At 43.9% G+C, this 17365-nt stretch overlaps 1 protein-coding gene across 4 annotated transcripts in view; it reads left to right on the forward strand.

Annotated features, from left to right (window-relative positions):
- The window catches only part of SEC14L1 (SEC14 like lipid binding 1), a 39479-nt gene extending 24849 nt beyond the window's left edge, over positions 1-14630 (forward strand). For all 4 annotated transcript variants that reach the window (XM_069952107.1, XM_069952108.1, XM_069952110.1 and 1 more), the window contains 13 exons: positions 309-437; positions 526-760; positions 2645-2754; positions 2872-3061; positions 5569-5657; positions 7285-7355; positions 8874-9045; positions 9135-9269; positions 9344-9478; positions 10230-10481; positions 10559-10737; positions 11585-11686; positions 12404-14630. In XM_069952107.1, coding sequence (XP_069808208.1) covers positions 309-437; positions 526-760; positions 2645-2754; positions 2872-3061; positions 5569-5657; positions 7285-7355; positions 8874-9045; positions 9135-9269; positions 9344-9478; positions 10230-10481; positions 10559-10737; positions 11585-11686; positions 12404-12644 — 2040 coding nt within the window. In that variant the 3' untranslated portion in view covers positions 12645-14630. The remainder of the gene's footprint in view (positions 1-308; positions 438-525; positions 761-2644; positions 2755-2871; positions 3062-5568; positions 5658-7284; positions 7356-8873; positions 9046-9134; positions 9270-9343; positions 9479-10229; positions 10482-10558; positions 10738-11584; positions 11687-12403) is intronic.
- The last annotated feature ends 2735 nt before the right edge of the window (positions 14631-17365 follow it).

Below are 17365 nucleotides of genomic sequence, written 5' to 3' on the forward strand. Positions count from 1 at the left end.
CACTTTCTAACACCAGTTAATTTAAAAAGAATGTTTATTTTTTTGCTGAACTAGCCGTTAAGGAGTCCAGTGGGCGGTGTCACTCACTGGACTCTTTAGCATGAAAAGATCAGAAATTTCAATCAATAAAGTGCAAGTTGTACTGAATCTTTTCGTACAAAGATATATATCAATCCGCTCAGCTCCTTCTGCTCTGTAAGATGATGCCAATAGCCTAGGAGGTAGCATTTTCACAGTGACTGGTTCCCTTTAAATATGTGATGAAAAGTGTAATATAGATGATCCGTTCTCTGCCCCATGACCCGCAGGTACACCCTGAGAATGATGACTGGACCTGCTTCGAGCAGTCTGCTAGCCTGGACATCAAATCGTTCTTTGGTTTCGAGAGCACAGTGGAGAAGATTGCCATGAAACAGTACACCAGCAATATCAAAAAGGCAAGTGGCTACCAGTCCTGCTAGTCACCGCGTTAAGAGCCTATTACCAGTGCACCAGAGTAAAGGTGACCACTGTTTTCATCTTCAGGGTAAAGAAATCATAGAGTATTACTTGAAGCAAATGGAGGAAGAGGGCATTTCACAGATGCCCCAATGGACCCCTGCCCCTAAGCAGCTGCAAGAGTGTCAGACATCTACCTCAACTCATGCTGTGTCCCCTGCACAAAATATACCTACCAAGACTTCTGTCGATGGGCACAGTAGCAGAGATGGTCCTCCCACATCATCCAGCCCTCCAGAGGCTCTCAGCAGTACTCCAGATGGTTCGTATTGGAATGTGCGGTCTAGCGCTGCAGCTTATAAATAAATTTTTTGTAAATATAATTCACGTCATTGGGATGACGCTTGCCTATTCTTCGTATTCATAAAATAGAAATTTAAGTAGTTTTACAAATCCTCTTCATAAAAAGTATTTCATTAAAATATTTTTTTTTTTGGTATAGCTTCAATGGAAGCATCTGTCTCCAGGGTAACAGACTACAAATAAACACCTGGTAGTCTGATGACAGATTCATGTTCCAATTCTTCTTTTTCAAATGTTTTGTTTTATAGAGGTTGTCTGGAGGTGGTGTAAAAATTAACATGCTATACTTCTCTCTTGCTCCCCCACAGCTCTCTGGTTCGCTGGTCTGTTTCTTTCAGGTTCTGTGTCCGCACAGAATTTGCCTGCTCAGCCAATCATTGGCAGGTGGAACAGAATTGCTTCCACAGATTGGCTGAGCAGGCAGGTTTTGTGGGATCAGGGCAGCACAGAACTCTGGAAGAAGCAGAGACTAGTGGAATACTAGGAGCGTTGGCGTGGGAGCAGTAGGTGACAGGAAGAGGAGAGTATTGCTTTTTTTTTTTCTTATTTTTATACCACCCCAGCTCTTGATAATTTTTTTTCCTCTCTCCCCCCCCAGACACTTTAACCTACTTTATGTATATTAGTGAAATGCAGATGGGAATAGGACTTGAGAATCAAAGTACACAGGGTATGGCTATCTACCTACGTTTTTAGACTAAAATGGGCCAAAAAGTGTGGCCTAAAAAAGTGTTTACAATTGTGAAATAATGCACTTGAGGACGAGGAATCCTCTATCCGAGTATCATATCGGCAGTTCTGTGTTGATAAAGACTTCAGAAAAGAAGGATTTAGGGGTAGTGATTATATATATATATATATATATATATATATATATATATATATATATATATATATATATATATATATAATATATATATATGTGTGTGTGTGTGTATATATATATATATATATATATATATATATATATATGTATATGTGTGTGTGTATATATATATATATATATATATATATATGTATATGTGTGTGTGTATATATATATATATATATATATATATATATATATATATATATATATATGTGTGTGTGTATATATATATATATATATATATATATATATATATATGTATATGTGTGTGTGTGTATATATATATATATATATATATATATATATATATATATATATATATATATATATATATATATATATATATATATATATATATATATATATACACACAATGTGTGTGTGTATATAACCAGTAGGAGGAGGGAGGTTGTGATCCCGCTGTCTAGAGCTCTAGTGACATCACATCTGCAATACTGTGTCCAGTTCTGGAGACCTACAAAAAGGTATCGATAAAATAGACCTGGTCGAAAGACGGACTATAAAAATGGTGAAGGGTGTCAGGTAAAAAACATATCGAGAAAGGACTTAAGGATTTGAATCTGTATAGTCTGGAGGAAAGAAGGGAAAGGGGAAAGTATGCTAAAGAACTAAATAAGGTTCGCGAGGAAATTGTTTTTAGAAAAAAAAACTGAAATCAAGAACAAGAGGACACAGTGAGAGGCTACTGAGGGAAAGATCTGAAGCAACATGAGAAAATATTACTATACTGAAAGAGTAGTAGATGCATGGAACACACTTCCAGCAGATGTGGCGGGTAAATCTACAATAACTGAATGACACTGGCTCTGGGATAAGTCTTCAGAGTTCTGGTCTAGCCTGTGTCACTATGTCAGACAGTGTAAGAATCAGCGACGCTGTACGTCGGGCGGTAGGGTAACATTGTTCTTGTGCCATCGCCTCCTTATCCTGTTGATGTCTTTCTTCCAATTTTAGATAAGCTGGACGCAGATTACATAAAGCGTTATTTAGGAGATCTCACGCCACTGCAGGAGAGCTGCCTCATCCGTCTGCGACAGTGGCTGCAAGAAACTCATAAGGGCAAGGTAGGCGCCATTTTTTCATAAGACAAATGATAGGATTGCATCCTTCAATTGTTGGTATGTGTGTGTGTGTGTATATAGATGTATATTTGTGTCTTAATCTTTATACTGTCTACCTAGATTCCCAAAGATGAGCACATTCTGAGATTCCTGCGAGCTCGGGACTTCAATATTGATAAATCCAGAGAAATCTTGTGCCAATCACTCACCTGGCGGAAACAGCATCAGGTAGACTACCTACTGAGCACATGGAACCCTCCGCAGGTCCTGCACGATTACTACGCTGGAGGCTGGCACCACCATGACAAGGGTTCGTATCTCGCAGGGAACTTTCATATGTATAGTAAATAGGGTGTACAGAAAACCTGTCAACATTAGAGCTTGTTCGCAGTAGAACAAGTGGAAATTCCGAGTGGAACCCCTGCCGCAGACTTCGCTTGGAATCCCGCCTGCCTCAGTGTCTCCATGTAATCTGCTGCGCGCCTCCACTCTCCGCTGCTTTCCACTCAAAGAATTGGCTTGTGTGAACAGGCCCTTACATGCTAAATATATTTAGTAATGAAATAGCTCAACTATTTACAGGTAATTTGATTTAGAGGAATTGCTTTATCTGACAGACGTAAAAATGAGTTGTCTGAATTCAGATCAATGGTTTTTAAAACTCCTATAGCATGGGTCTCCAAACTGCGTCCCTCCAGCTGTTGCAAGCACAACTACCATTATGCCTGGACAGCTAAAGCTTTGGATTAGGCTGTCCAGGCATGATGGGAAATTTAGTTTTGCAACAGGTGGAGGACTGCAGTTTGGAGACCCATGTCATATAGGATCTGCATGTTAGTCAAACTGGGTAGTCAAGCCAGACCCGGTCAGGATAGGTTTGTTGTTGATCATGCCGTCTTAAAGGGGTTATCCAGGCCTAGAAAAACTTGGTCCCTTCTTCCAGAAAAGCAGGACTCCTGTCCTCCGTTTGGGTGTGGGGTGTTGCAGCTCAGTTCCATTAAAGTGAATGGAGCTTAATTGTAATCCCACCTGTCAACCTGAGGTCAGGGTTTGTGCTGTTTTTGCAATAATCCCTTTTAACAGTTTTTTATCTTCAACCCCAGCGTTAGTAGCAGAGTGTAATATTGTGCATTCACTGTGTCATACATATATGCCTTGTTAAAGGGGTACTCCCCCCAAGAGCTAAAAAAAATGAAATGCTCCCAAACATAGCTGGCCTTACTCACTAAGTCCCCCTGAGTATTTTGAGCCGTCTCCCGCCTTTCAAGCTGCTGCCGTTCCTGAGTTACAAGTTTTTCTAAAAGCCAATCTATATCCAAGATGGGAAACTACATTTCCCATCATGCAATGCTTCTGCCTGATGATGGTGAAGTAGCAAAGCTGAGACAATGAAGGAGATGATGACAGTGTAGCAGAGCTGAGATGGCGGTGTCGATGTAGCAAAGCTGAGTTGGAAGAGACGTTGTAGCAGAGCTGAGTTGGGGGTGACGGCGTAGCAGAGCTGAGTTGGGGGTGACGGCGTAGCAGAGCTGAGTTGGGGGTGACGGCGTAGCAGAGCTGAGTTGGGGATGACGGCGTAGCAGAGCTGAGTTGGGGGTGACGGCGTAGCAGGGCTGAGTTGGGGGTGACGGCGTAGCAGAGCTGAGTTGGGGGTGACGGCGTAGCAGAGCTGAGTTGGGGGTGACGGCGTAGCAGAGCTGAGTTGGGGGTGACGGCGTAGCAGAGCTGAGTTGGGGGTGACGGCGGGGGCTGGGGGGGCTGAGCTTGCCGCGGGCTATCGCGGGGGCTGAGCTTGCCGTGGGCGATCGGGGGGGGGGGGGGTGCCTCGGGTGATGGGGGGGCGGTTGGTTGTGGGGCGGGGGGCTGTGTGCTGCAGGTGAGTGCTGCCGGGAGGCTCTGGACACGGGGGTGAGCTCTGGGTTGGGGGTGACCGGGTGGCTGCTGTTAGAGAGGGATGCAGTCACAGCTGCGCTGATCACTGTCTCCCTCTGTAACAGCAGCCACCGCATCAGTGTTCTCAGTCACTTCACTGTGCTGGGACTGAGGACAGGTGGTGCCGACACGAGGGTGGGGGCCAGGAGCAGGAAGCGTGTCGTGTGGGAGGTCTGATGATTCTATGCAATCCGTGGGGGTGAATGCAGCTGGATAACAGCAAAACTGTGCAGAATCCGCAATAACTTTATATTGGAAAGATGGAAAGCTACGGGTGGGCAACATATTAATGCAAAAATAATTTTGGGGGGAATACCCCTTTAACCCCCTAGGTGGCAACTCTGCATTGCATCTTGTGCCCCCCCCCCTTTTTTATTTGGTAATTGGTGAATATTACGTTTGTCATTATATTTTTTTGGAATGCCGTGGTGTCGGAGAGATATAAATAGTGGATGTTGTCAAAAGGTGAAAGGGCTTTGGGTCCGTATGCCAATATTGGACCATACCGGTTCTTAGAAGGAAAGGATAATGTCTCTCCACAACACACACATTTCTTTTCTTATTCAACTGTTTTATTGAGAAAAGGATTTATACAAATATACAAAGTAATGAGAAAGCACTGTGACATAATGGGGGAGATTTATCCAACATGGTGTAAAGTGAAACTGGCTCAGTTGCCCCTAGCAACCAATCAGATTCCACCTTTCATTTTCCAAAGAGTCTGTGGGGAATGAAAGGTGGAATCTGATTGGTTGCTAGGGGCAACTGAGCCAGTTTCACTTTACACCATGTTGGATAAATCTCCCCCAATATGTAAATAACAGCGGACAGAAAATGTACCTGATGTATTTCTTGACTCGTTGATACGTTTGTTATCCCTTACAGATGGTCGTCCATTGTACGTTCTGAGGCTTGGACAGATGGACACTAAGGGTTTGGTCCGAGCCCTCGGTGAAGAGTCCTTGCTTAGACACGTAAGTGATATTCTGTAACATCAGTACTATAGCGCACAACGTGGACACACGTCCGTACTTTTTGGAAGTATTCTTACTATGCTGTCACCATTGCTCCCATAATAACTGTGATTGGTGGAAAGAGGGGAATTCTGTCCACAGACTGGGATGCATACAGAGGGCAGAAGAACACCAGGAACGTGGACTGGTAATGTATTAACTGTCCAATTGTCAGCCATTAACCATGCATCGATATTACACCTAGCCATGTGCCATCGGCGGATAATGATTTTAGGTCAGCTGATCGTTGTCTCTATTACACGGAACAATAATTCCCCAATTGTCGCTCTGTGTAATAGGGCCCTTAGTGGCAGAGAATGTCCCAGTGGCATCAAGGATTAAAACCTTTTTTTCTGCCAAGAAAAGCCCCAGACCTCCCTAACAAAGGTAACTGGCCAATGTGCAGAAGTCGCTGGTGATGGTACAACACTAAGCTTTATTGAAGTTTCAATAAATTAGGTCACAGGACAAAGCACCAATGCATTTCATGGTCCTTACTCATGCCTAATGTTCACAAAGATCTGATTAGCAATAAATGAACAAAAGCAACCAATCAGAGCAAAACCATGATTGGTAGTGGCATCTTTGTAAATCTCGGCCATGAGTAAGGGTCATGGAGGCCTGAACCACATTGGTCTTTTTGTCCTGTAATGTTTTCCGGAAACTTTTATGGCTATGAATGCTGGATCCCAGCTAATTCCAATAAAAAAGCTACAGTGTGCCTAGAGCTTAAAGGGGTAGTCCACCCAAAAAATTTTTCTTTCAAATCAACTGGTGCCATAAAGTGCCAGAGATTTGTAATTCACTTCTATTAAAAAATCTTAAGTCTTCCAGTACTTATTAGCTGCTGTATGTCCAGCAGGAAGTAGTGTTTTCTTTCCTGTCTGACCCAGTGTTCTCTGTTGCCTCCTCTGTCCATGTCAGGAACTGTCCAAAGCAGGAGCAAATCCCCATAGAAAACCCCTCCTGCTCTCCAGACTGGAAATAATACAACTTCCTGTTGGGCATACAGCAGCTGATAAGTACTGGAAGGCTTGAGATTTTTTAATAGAAGTAAATTACAAATCTCTGTCACTTCATGGCAGCAGTTGATTTGAAAGAAAAATTTTTTGGGTGGACTACCCCTTTAAAGGGGTTGTCTAGGATAAAACAATTGATCACCTGTCCACAGGATAGGCTATCAACGGTTAATCAGTGGGGTACTGACACTCTGCTCCCCTGCTGATCAGCTGTTCCATGCCTGCACTACAGTGAGAACCGAGCTGGAAGCAGTTGGCTGTGTAGTGTAGTGGCAGCATCAGTGTACTTCAGCCTTGGCTCCGATTTACTTCAATAGGAGCTGAAGCTGTCCTACATGAGCCCCACTGCTATACAGTGAATAACACAGCTGACTGCTTCTGGCTCAGTTGTCACTGTAGTGCAGACATGAAACAGCTGATCAGCAGGGGAGCAGAGTGTCAGCACCCTACCGATCAACCATTGACAGCCTATCCTGTGGACAGGCGATCAACTGTTTTGAAAAACTTTATTTGCTTGAGAACAAGGTATTAAGTTTTTTTTCCCCTTTCCCTCTGTTACTTGGTATTAGGTGCTGTCTATTAATGAGGAAGGACTGAGGCGATGTGAAGAAAACACCAATATATTTGGGAGACCCATCAGGTACGTTGTGTGCTTTGTTTTTCTGTTTTTTGTTTCCCACAATTGATTTATATTTTCTTTAAGGAGAAGTCTGGGAAAAAGCTATTTAGAAGTATGTTATTATTGGCCAAAGAAAGCTATACCAATCACCAATATATACTTATTACGGGAAATGCACATATAGGGTTTTTTTTCCCTGCACTTACTACTGCATCAAGGCTTCAATTACTTGTAAAAATGGTGACATCACGACCCATTGTATAAGTCCCAGAAGTGCAGGCTGAGCGGTGGCTGCTAGGGCTATGGATGGCAGGACTGTGCCCAGCAGCCTTTGCTTCTTCCCCCAGGGCACCATGCACAATACTAACTGCCCCTGGCACAGTTGTGTTGCCCGTCCCCGGGGATAATACTATTGCTGGTGTTGGGGCAGCCTCCTCCTGCTTGCAGCAGCTCCCCAGGACCTTCTCCTTTCCGATGGCACCCTCACTCCAGTGCCAGCGGCCAGGAGAAGGTCCCCGTGGGGCTGGTGTTGGTAGGAGGAGCTTCTTCAAGCAGGGGGGGGGCTGGTTGCTGGCAGGCTGATGCTGGATGAGCGGTGCCAAGGGGTCTCCGATGGCCAGAAGGATGTCCCGGGGAGCTGCTGAAAACAGGAGAAGGTTTCCCTTGCTAGGGGCAGGGAGGTGCTGGCGGAGCTGCCCCTACCAGGCAGGTGCGTTAGGCTGCCCCAGGGGATGAGCACCACAACTGTGCCAGGGGCAGTTAGAATTGTGCCTGGGGGAGAAAAAATGTGCCTGGGGGAAGAAGCAGCAGCTGCTGGGCACAGTCCTGCCATCCACAGCCCTAGCAGCAGCTGCCACACAGCCCGCACCTCTGGGACTTGTACAGTGGGTCGTGACATCACCTTTTTTACATAAAATTGAAGACTTCATGCAGTAGGAAGTGCCGGGAAAAAAGCCCTGAATGTGCATTTCCCATAATAAGTGTATAATGGTAATATGTATAACTTTAAAATAGATTTTGGAAGGTCTTCTCCTTTAAAGAATTGTTCATACAGGTTCTAAATGAAGTCTTGAAAGAAATGTCTGCTTTAGGAAGTCTCTCCTTACTAGAAGTTTCCCCCATTGATGATCTGATGAAGTCTGTGGGAAATCGTATACACTGTAAACTGCAATGTGACTTTACAAATAACATCAAGGAGAAGTTCACACGGGTGTTTCTGTAGCTATACACAGACAGTCTGCAGGGAAATCCACCAGACAGATCTGGGCCGAATCATGTGGGTTTTGGTGCTGATTTAGAATTGTGTTTTAGGGGGCTGTATGGTCACTAATTTAACTCTTTAGTGGTGTCTCAGGACGAGGCTTTGTTTATCGGCTATGTATTACACTACAAACTGTTGCAGTAAGTGACCACTTGGTGGCGGTATTGTGCACTCACAGTGGTAACGTCTCACGGGGCTGCAGTCACTGACTCCAATCTAGAGTTCTAGAAATAGTTCATGCGTTTGCTAAACGTTTGTGTATTTACATTTTTCTTTAGCTCCTGGACATGTTTGGTGGATTTAGAGGGGCTGAACATGAGGCATTTATGGCGGCCGGGTGTCAAAGCCTTATTGCGGATCATTGAAGTTGTGGAAGCCAATTATCCAGAGACACTGGGGCGACTCTTGATATTGCGGGCACCTCGAGTCTTTCCAGTCTTGTGGACTCTGGTATTTATTTTCTTAAAGCATACAGAATTATTTCCTGTATTTTTTTTATTATTATTATTAATTATACGGTCGTCTTGTCGATTTTGCAGGTCAGTCCCTTCATAGATGAGAATACTAGAAAGAAATTCCTTATTTATGCCGGCAACGATTATCAAGGTCCAGGCGGATTAATTGATTATATTGACAAAGAGATCATTCCTGATTTCCTGGGTGGAGAGTGTTTGGTGAGTACCATGGGACCAGACCCGGAATGATAGATATTATACACTGCAGCTGCTAATACATGTTACACTTACAGTGTGAAGTTTCGGAAGGGGGACTGGTTCCCAAAGCCCTGTACAGGACCCCAGAAGAACTCGAAAGTGAGGATATCCGCTTGTGGACAGAGACCATTTACCAGTCAGCCAGCGTCTTTAAGGGTGCACCACATGAGGTAGGACACCTCGGTCTTCTAACCCCCCCGAGATCCATAGTACTGTTATATATTATCTCCAATGGTTTTCCTCTATGGAAAATGGCTATGGACGATTCAGACATGGAACTATTAATTTTTACATATTTTGGTGCAACTTTTTTTTAAAGGGGTTCTCCCACAAAACACTTGTGAGTTTTTTCATCCTCCCCCTGCATATTTTGCAATGATGAGTGCTCTCCCCTCTCTACTTTGAAACACAATCTGTATGATTCACCCCGCTAACCCTGCAGGCTGCCTGTTAGGGTCCCATTAGACGGGCCGATCAATAATGTAAACAAGCGCTGATCTGCTAGACCGCTGCTTGTTTGCTGAGCCTATTACATTGTTAGTGATGTCCGTGCAGTCTTTGCCTTAAACTTTTATACATCACCTCTCCACACTCTAGGGGGGAGATTTATCAAACATGGTGTAAAGTGAAACTGGCTCAGTCGCCCCTAGCAACCAATCAGATTCCACCTTTCATTCCTCACAGACTCTTTGGAAAATGAAAGGTGGAATCTGATTGGTTGCTAGGGGCAACTGAGCCAGTTTTACTTTACAAAATGAAAAATGAAGCAAGATGAAAGGAACTTTTTTTTTTTTTAATTTGTTCATTTTGTGTTTTGGAAGTAAAGGAACAGTAAGTCAGTGCCTATTGTATTAAATATATTGTAATCTGCGGATTGATATAATATCCATTATAATGTTCTCATTGTCTCCCCCTATTTAGATAGTAATTCAGATAGTAGATGCCTCCTCTGTCATCACCTGGGACTTTGATGTGTGTAAAGGCGACATCATTTTTAATATCTACCACTCAAAGAGGGCCCCGCAAGTGCCCAAACGCGATACCCTTGGTGCTCATGGTATCTCATCTCCCGTGTGCAACAATGTGCAGCTGATTGACAAAGCCTGGCAACTGGGACGGGATTACAGCATGGTGGAGTCTCCACTCACCTGCAAGGAGGGAGAGAGCGTGCAGGTAACCACAGGATTCCCTTTAGTCTTTTCTGTCTGGATTTGCCCATTCCCGCACTTACAAACATGTCCCATTCACAGGGCTCTCACGTGACCCGCTGGCCGGGTTTCTATATCCTGCAATGGAAGTTTCATAGCATGCCAGCCTGTGCCACCAGCAGCCTCCCACGTGTGGATGATGTTCTCGCCTCCTTACAAGTGTCCTCACACAAGTGCAAAGTCATGTACTACACAGAGATCATTGGCTCTGAGGATTTCAGGTATACCCCTGGGGCATGGAAAAAGTCTTGATTAGTTAAAGTGAATGTACCGTTAGGTACATCGCTTTAAGATTTTTACTTCTATAGACCAGTGGCGTGGTCCTTTTTTTGAACCGGTGGAAACAGAACAGTGACAGCCTGCTGAGCAGTATAGGGGAAAGGAAACACAGTTGTTTCATCTCTGCAGATGAACAGATAGATACTTTGTTTAAAGTGTAAAGCAGAAGCAGATTGAGCCAGCGATGGACATATATCACAAGATGAGGGGGGTACTTGGCAGTTTGCTCTGAAGAGCAGTGCATGCTGAGAAATGTAGTTTCCCGGGCGCCATCTTGGATATAGACCAACTTTTAGAAAAACTTGTAACTCAGGGATGGCGGTAGCTAGAAAGATTGGAGACTGCTCAAAATACCCAGGGGGAATTTGGTAAGACCAGCTAGATTTGGAAGCATTAAATTTTAGCTCTTGGGTGGAATACCCCTTTAAGATTTGGATTTGGATTGCATAGTAGACTATGCACCAAAATCCAGATTATATGCAACACATGAACATTAGAGATGAGCAAACCTCAAACCCGAGAATGCAACATTTGATTACTGGTGACTGGAAAACATGGATACAGCCTATGGCCCCTATGGCTATATCCATGTTTTCCAGGATTCCCTAGGGAGGCATCCAACTACTTCAGCCGCCAGGAATCAAATGCTGCAAGCTCGGATTCAGATGAAACCTGAGAGTGCTCGAGGTTCGCTCATCTCTATTGAACAATTCCTATAAATAAATCATTCCTTAGTAGTGTGCATAAGGACAATTATTTATGTTTTTTTCTTACTTTCTTCTCTTCCAGGGGCTCAATGACCAGCCTGGAATCCAGCCATAGCGGTTTCTCCCAACTCAGTGCTGCCACCACCTCCTCTAGCCAGTCTCACTCGAGTTCCATGGTGTCCAGGTAGCCGGCTCCTCTTCAGCTTTTGTCTGCACCAGTAATCCTGATAAAGCAGATCCACCACCTTCCTCTCACTGACTGACTCTACCCTTTCCCATACATGATGCAGTTTATATGACCATTTCTCATTATTTCTTCTGCTTACCTATGGGCTTGAAGGCTCTGCCCTGTGCTTTATACTCTCCATTTGTTGAAAAGTCACTTTGAGAGATCTGATATTTTTTTGGTGGACAGCCTGCTTTATTCCCTCAGACGTTTCTTAATGTCTTTACAAGTGCCAAGTATGAGATGTTACATTGCGTTACAGTGGGTTTCCATTGTATGTGCATGGTAAAATTTTTGTGTGCCCCTTTAATGGCCTACAATCTCTAGGTTCTATGAAGTCTAGTCAGATTTCTGTAAACCTTTTATTATAGCCCCCCTAGTAGCATATTGTTTTAGGAATGTGTGATGACTTTGTTGAGGAAGGCCTAATAACCTTTCTTTATGTTCTCTTTCCATGTGCATTCCATGTTCACCTCTCCACAGCCCATCCTGTGTTTCCATCCATGGTCATTTGGGCTCTTGCATCTCCATCTTTAAACGTTAATTTTCCACCTCCATTTTATCCTCCCCCCGATATTAAGAACCTGTATAACTTTTTTCATTTTATTTTCTTTTTGTCTCCCCTTTCCCTTACCTATTTTTTTTCTCCCTTTCCTTCCATTTTGGTTGTTGCAGAGAGCCCCTCCCTCTGTCTGACTCCGTGCTCCCCTCTCTCACTCATCCCCAAGACCTGAAGTCCAATCCGGATGGGCTCCTGCGCCTCGCCCCTTCATTCTGGGGGCAGCACTTTTCCACTCTCTACACCCTCAGACCCCCCGTCTTCCTGCGTTGGCCCCCCTCTTGGCGTCTCCCATTCATCCGGGAGGCTGTGGGAACCGCCGCCATCGAAACAGAGGGCTCCGACTCTCCAACCTGAGGGCATGAATGACATTTTAGGGATTTGCAGAGAGTTGTCCGTCTGGCTTTCAACTCAATACATGATTAATGCAAGGCAAAAAAACAAGCAAAAAAACATTGGAAATTTTTTATATTGCACTCATGTGGAGGAGTTGGCATGTACTGCTCACACACCTGCTTCACCATATCCTCTGACGTTTAATACAGAGCTGTGATATTCTTACGCAATAGGTACACAATATCATTTCCACCGGCTGGAAAGTTTGGAGCAGCGAATGAGATTTCATCTTACTGACTTACATGTGAATGGCTATTTTAGGACCATGGTGCGGTTTCTAGAATAACTTTTTAACTTTGCCATCGTTGGTTCTCACGCAGCCGTTTCCAAGCACTCTCACGGCTCTTAGGGTTGCGTTAGTTCACTAGCAGTGAGATGTCATGGTTTTTATTCACTAATATTTCTAGCTAGACGGGACATTTCCACTTCCTTAAAGGATAGAGAACGTCCTACGGTAGATGATATGCGTCGGTGTAGTCGGCCATATTCGGGTCTTGCATAAACTAATAGATGAGCCATCTTTGACTGATTGCATGCGTCAAGATAACGTCCTGGGGTATCGACATCTGGTCCAGCTGAATTACAGGTTGTCTTGCCAAGCCAGATACAGATGGGTTAGAAAATATACCGTACACTCCCGTAATGCCCCACAACATGGAGGACTTTTTGCTGTGACTGTACGGTCAGTAGTCGGGTCCTTTTTACCAATGCTTAAATTGAATATCATGTTAGATAAATTAATATGTTTCCTGTCAGTATTTATCGGTCTGGATGTAACTAGAGAATTGCCACCACCACCACCACGTGAAAGTCACCTCGCATGGCAGCAAATTCTCTCTGGAGACGTTAATAGCTGGACTTTAACCAGATGCAGGAAAAGGAGATCCCCTACTTAAAGTTGCTGTCATTTTGTGCAAAGTTTGCCAAGTTTGTATTGCACCAGGTCTTATGCCTGAGACTCACTGTGCTCTTGAGTTATAGCTGGGTGAGGCATGCGGCAATGGTCCATGCCACCCAGTCCATATGATTACGAGAGACCGCCTCAGTTATAGGCTATGGAGCAGGTCTCCTGTAAGTTGAATCGGGCAGCCACCTGGAAATGGAGTGCATTGTCGCATGCTTGTCCCATCTCGGTGGGTCTCAGGACTGAGAAGCGGTGCGATACTGAGTTGTGCTGTTGTACAAATGACACTACTGCTAAAGCTTGTGCATCAGCAGTTATTGGGGTGGTCACTTTTTAACTCTTTTGGTCTTTAGTGCAAGAAAATTGAAGGCTTAGGTTCTCTGGATTTTGAGTAGGTGAGTTGAGTTGGTGATCAGTGCCCCCCATAAATTGGTCTTGAAGTAAAAGTTTTCTTTGAGACCCCCATGCCCTGGATTTGTATAATCATTTAACGTGTGCCTAAACTTTTATTCCACTTTTGATGTGTTATTGGTGGAGGTCTGGCTGAGCCCCCCCCCCCACCAATCTCTAGAAACAAAGGACAGAAACCCTGAGCACTTTGCCCTTTTGTTTCTGCTCTGCTTTCCATTACAGATGACATCTTTCCTAGAGATTGATTTGATGTCTATGCTCTGTACAACTGGCTTTCCAAGCATTCTAGCCATCGTGGCGGTCCTGGCAGTCGGACCTTCAGCTATCATAATGTCACTATAAGTTTAGGTATATTTTACAGAGGATCTGACTGCCCTCCTTACATGACTGCTTTAGCAGATTCTTGTATTCCCCAATGGAAATATACGGATAATTGAGAACTGGACGGGTCTCTGATTCTGTCCTGATGGTGTCATGTCATACTGCCAAATCCCAGTTATGAAATGAATTCTACAATGTCAGGAGGAACAACAGAGGAACCGTACAGAGTAGAGATGAGCGAACCGGGTTCGAGTCGATCCGAACCCGAACAATCGGTATTTGATTAGCGGGGGCTGCTGAACTTGGATAAAGCTCTAAGGTTGTCTGGAAAACATGGATACAGCCAATGACTATATCCATGATTTCCACATAGCCTTAGGGCTTTATCCAAGTTCAGCAGCCTCCGCTAATCAAATGCCGAAAGTTCGGGTTCGGATCGACTCGAGCATGCTCCAGGTTCGCTCATCTCTAGTACAGAGTTCTGAGAAGCAATGCTACTGTATTGTATTATGGAGAGTGCCTCTTTAGATCCATTCTTAAGACATAAAAAGTATCATTCTATCTCATTGACAATCTATGTAATTACATTTGTATCTAAAAAACTAAATAGAAAAGTGTCGGCCGAATGGGGAAACTATTATGTATGTATGATTTATATTGGTATTCGCCCCCATTTACCAAAGAGATAAGCTCTGCATGTACTGAATGGTAATGTATTCAGACTCATTTAGTGATCTGACCCCATCTTGTGTTTGTAGTTTGTAGATGGCTACTATCCTGCTGGGATAAGGCTGACGGTAACTGGCATTCCGCCTCCTGAGACTGCGAGGTCAGTTTTTGCACAATAGAAAGTCTTTATGCCAGTTGGGCTTGGTCTCTAAAGGGTTGACGCTATAGGGGTTTCATAGAGACTGGTCTTGTCTCGATTGATGCGGTAGGGGTGTCATAGAGACTGGTCTGGTCTGGTCTTGGTTGATGTGATAGGGGTTTCATAACGACTGGTCTTGTCTCAAATGATACTATGGGGGTGTCATAGAGACTGGTCTTGTCTCGGATAATATTATAGGGGTGCCATAGAGACTGGTCTTGTCTCGATTGATACTATAGGGGTGTCATAGAGACTGGTGTTGTCTTGGATGATACTATAGGGGTGTCATAGAGACTGGTCTTGTCTCGGATGATACTATAGGGGTGCCATAGAGACTGGTCTTGTCTCCAATGATACTATGGGGGTGTCAGAGACTGGTCTTGTCTCGGATAATATTATAGGGGTGCCATAGAGACTGGTCTTTTCTCCAATGATACTATGGGGGTGTCAGAGACTGGTCTTGTCTCGATTGATACTATAGGGGTGTCATAGAGACTGGTGTTGTCTTGGATGATACTATAGGGGTGTCATAGAGACTGGTCTTGTCTCTGATGATACTATAGGGGTGTCATAGAGACTGGTTTTGTCTTGCAGTTGTTAATGTGTGTGTGCGTGTAGTATGTGGGATGGTTTAAGATAATGCACAAAAAATCCATATTTTATACCATTGATGATCATAGAAAACAAAGCTCCACATAGCTCTTGGTATGAGTGTTTCTGAATGTTAACCCTTCGCCGCCTTTCTTTCTGTTTGCATTGTGAGGCTCTCCCTAATATCCTGGAAATAAGGGCTTATTTCTCAGATGACAGGGCTGTGCCTTGTTCACTGGATACTGTGTAGACCCCCCACCCCCCTTCGCACCTTTTTATTCACCAGGCTTTCAGTATTTAAGACCTTTTACACAGGCCAGGATTGGAGCCCCGGAATACCAAGGACGGCCAATCGTTTCCGGTCAGATGACAAGCCTTTGTATAAAACGTGCTTTTAAGATTTTGCGTTCTATCTATTTGGCAATGGCTTTTTTTCTTGTCTTTTACATATCACTTGTATGACTTCTTTTCTCGGAGAAGGGTGCGAATGTGCGTGTGTGACCGTAGTTCATAGTTCAGTAAGGACACGACATGACCTCAGACTCTATTCTAACTATTAATTTAACATACAGGTAGCTTTTCAAAGCATTTTTTAATTGTTATCTATAATAAACATTGAAGCTGTATAATAACTGGCTGCTGTGTTTTTTGTCTGATACACATTATGAATGGTCTAATGACGGAATGTGAATAAATGGTGGAAGCTCTTAGAGGGGTATTTGCTCAGCATTAATATGTTGCGGCACAGAACATGGCAAACAGCCTATTCTTACCTCTTCACGATTCACCAGTGTCGTCTTACGTCATCTTGGGTCCCGACTGAACAATCCTGCCTCAGCTGAGACTGGTCAGTGATTGGCTGAGCAGGCTGTCACTACTTGACACGTCTGTCTCAGAAATGGAGGTGGGATCGTTCAGCCAGGCACCGAAGATGACATAGGAGGACACCGGGGGAGCGTGGAAAGGTAAGAATAGGCTGTTCATTATGTTCTGCTACTGGGTAGCAACAAACTAAAAGTTAATTCTGAGCTGGATATCTGGATACTTTAAGTAACACAGGATTTTTGGGTGGATTTTTTTTATGTAGTTTAAACAAAAGCCTGAAATTAGACAAGTCCTTTCTTTATATTTTTTTTATTCCTTTTGAATAAATTTCTGGCTTTGGTCCCAAAAAAACTGAATGGAAAAGTAGCCGACTTTTCTGAACCGCAGCTCGTTTCCTAAGCATGGCGCCAGTCTTTTGCCGAGCAAAGTCCCTGCCTGAAGCACTCAATACTGGCCCTTCCTTAGTAGGAGATAACCCTTTCTGGAATAGACCAGTGCAGTCTGTGGTAAAAAAAAAAATGACCGGGGCACCGGCATCCCCGTGCCAGCACCAGTCTATTCATGGTAAAAACAGTAAAGCGGTATACTGCTGGTACATTTGCTTAAATTAGCAGGAAATGTGATAACGTAACCATTGTTTGCCTTTTACTTTTTTCAGGTCACCACACTTAAAAAAAATAAATAAAAATACTCTCCAGGAAAGATGGGAAGTGCTGATCCACTGCTTCTCAGCAGATGAAAGCTAACATCAGGACTAATATA

This window comes from Dendropsophus ebraccatus, chromosome 14, assembly GCF_027789765.1.
Source record: "Dendropsophus ebraccatus isolate aDenEbr1 chromosome 14, aDenEbr1.pat, whole genome shotgun sequence".
NCBI classification, from domain to species: domain Eukaryota; kingdom Metazoa; phylum Chordata; class Amphibia; order Anura; family Hylidae; genus Dendropsophus; species Dendropsophus ebraccatus.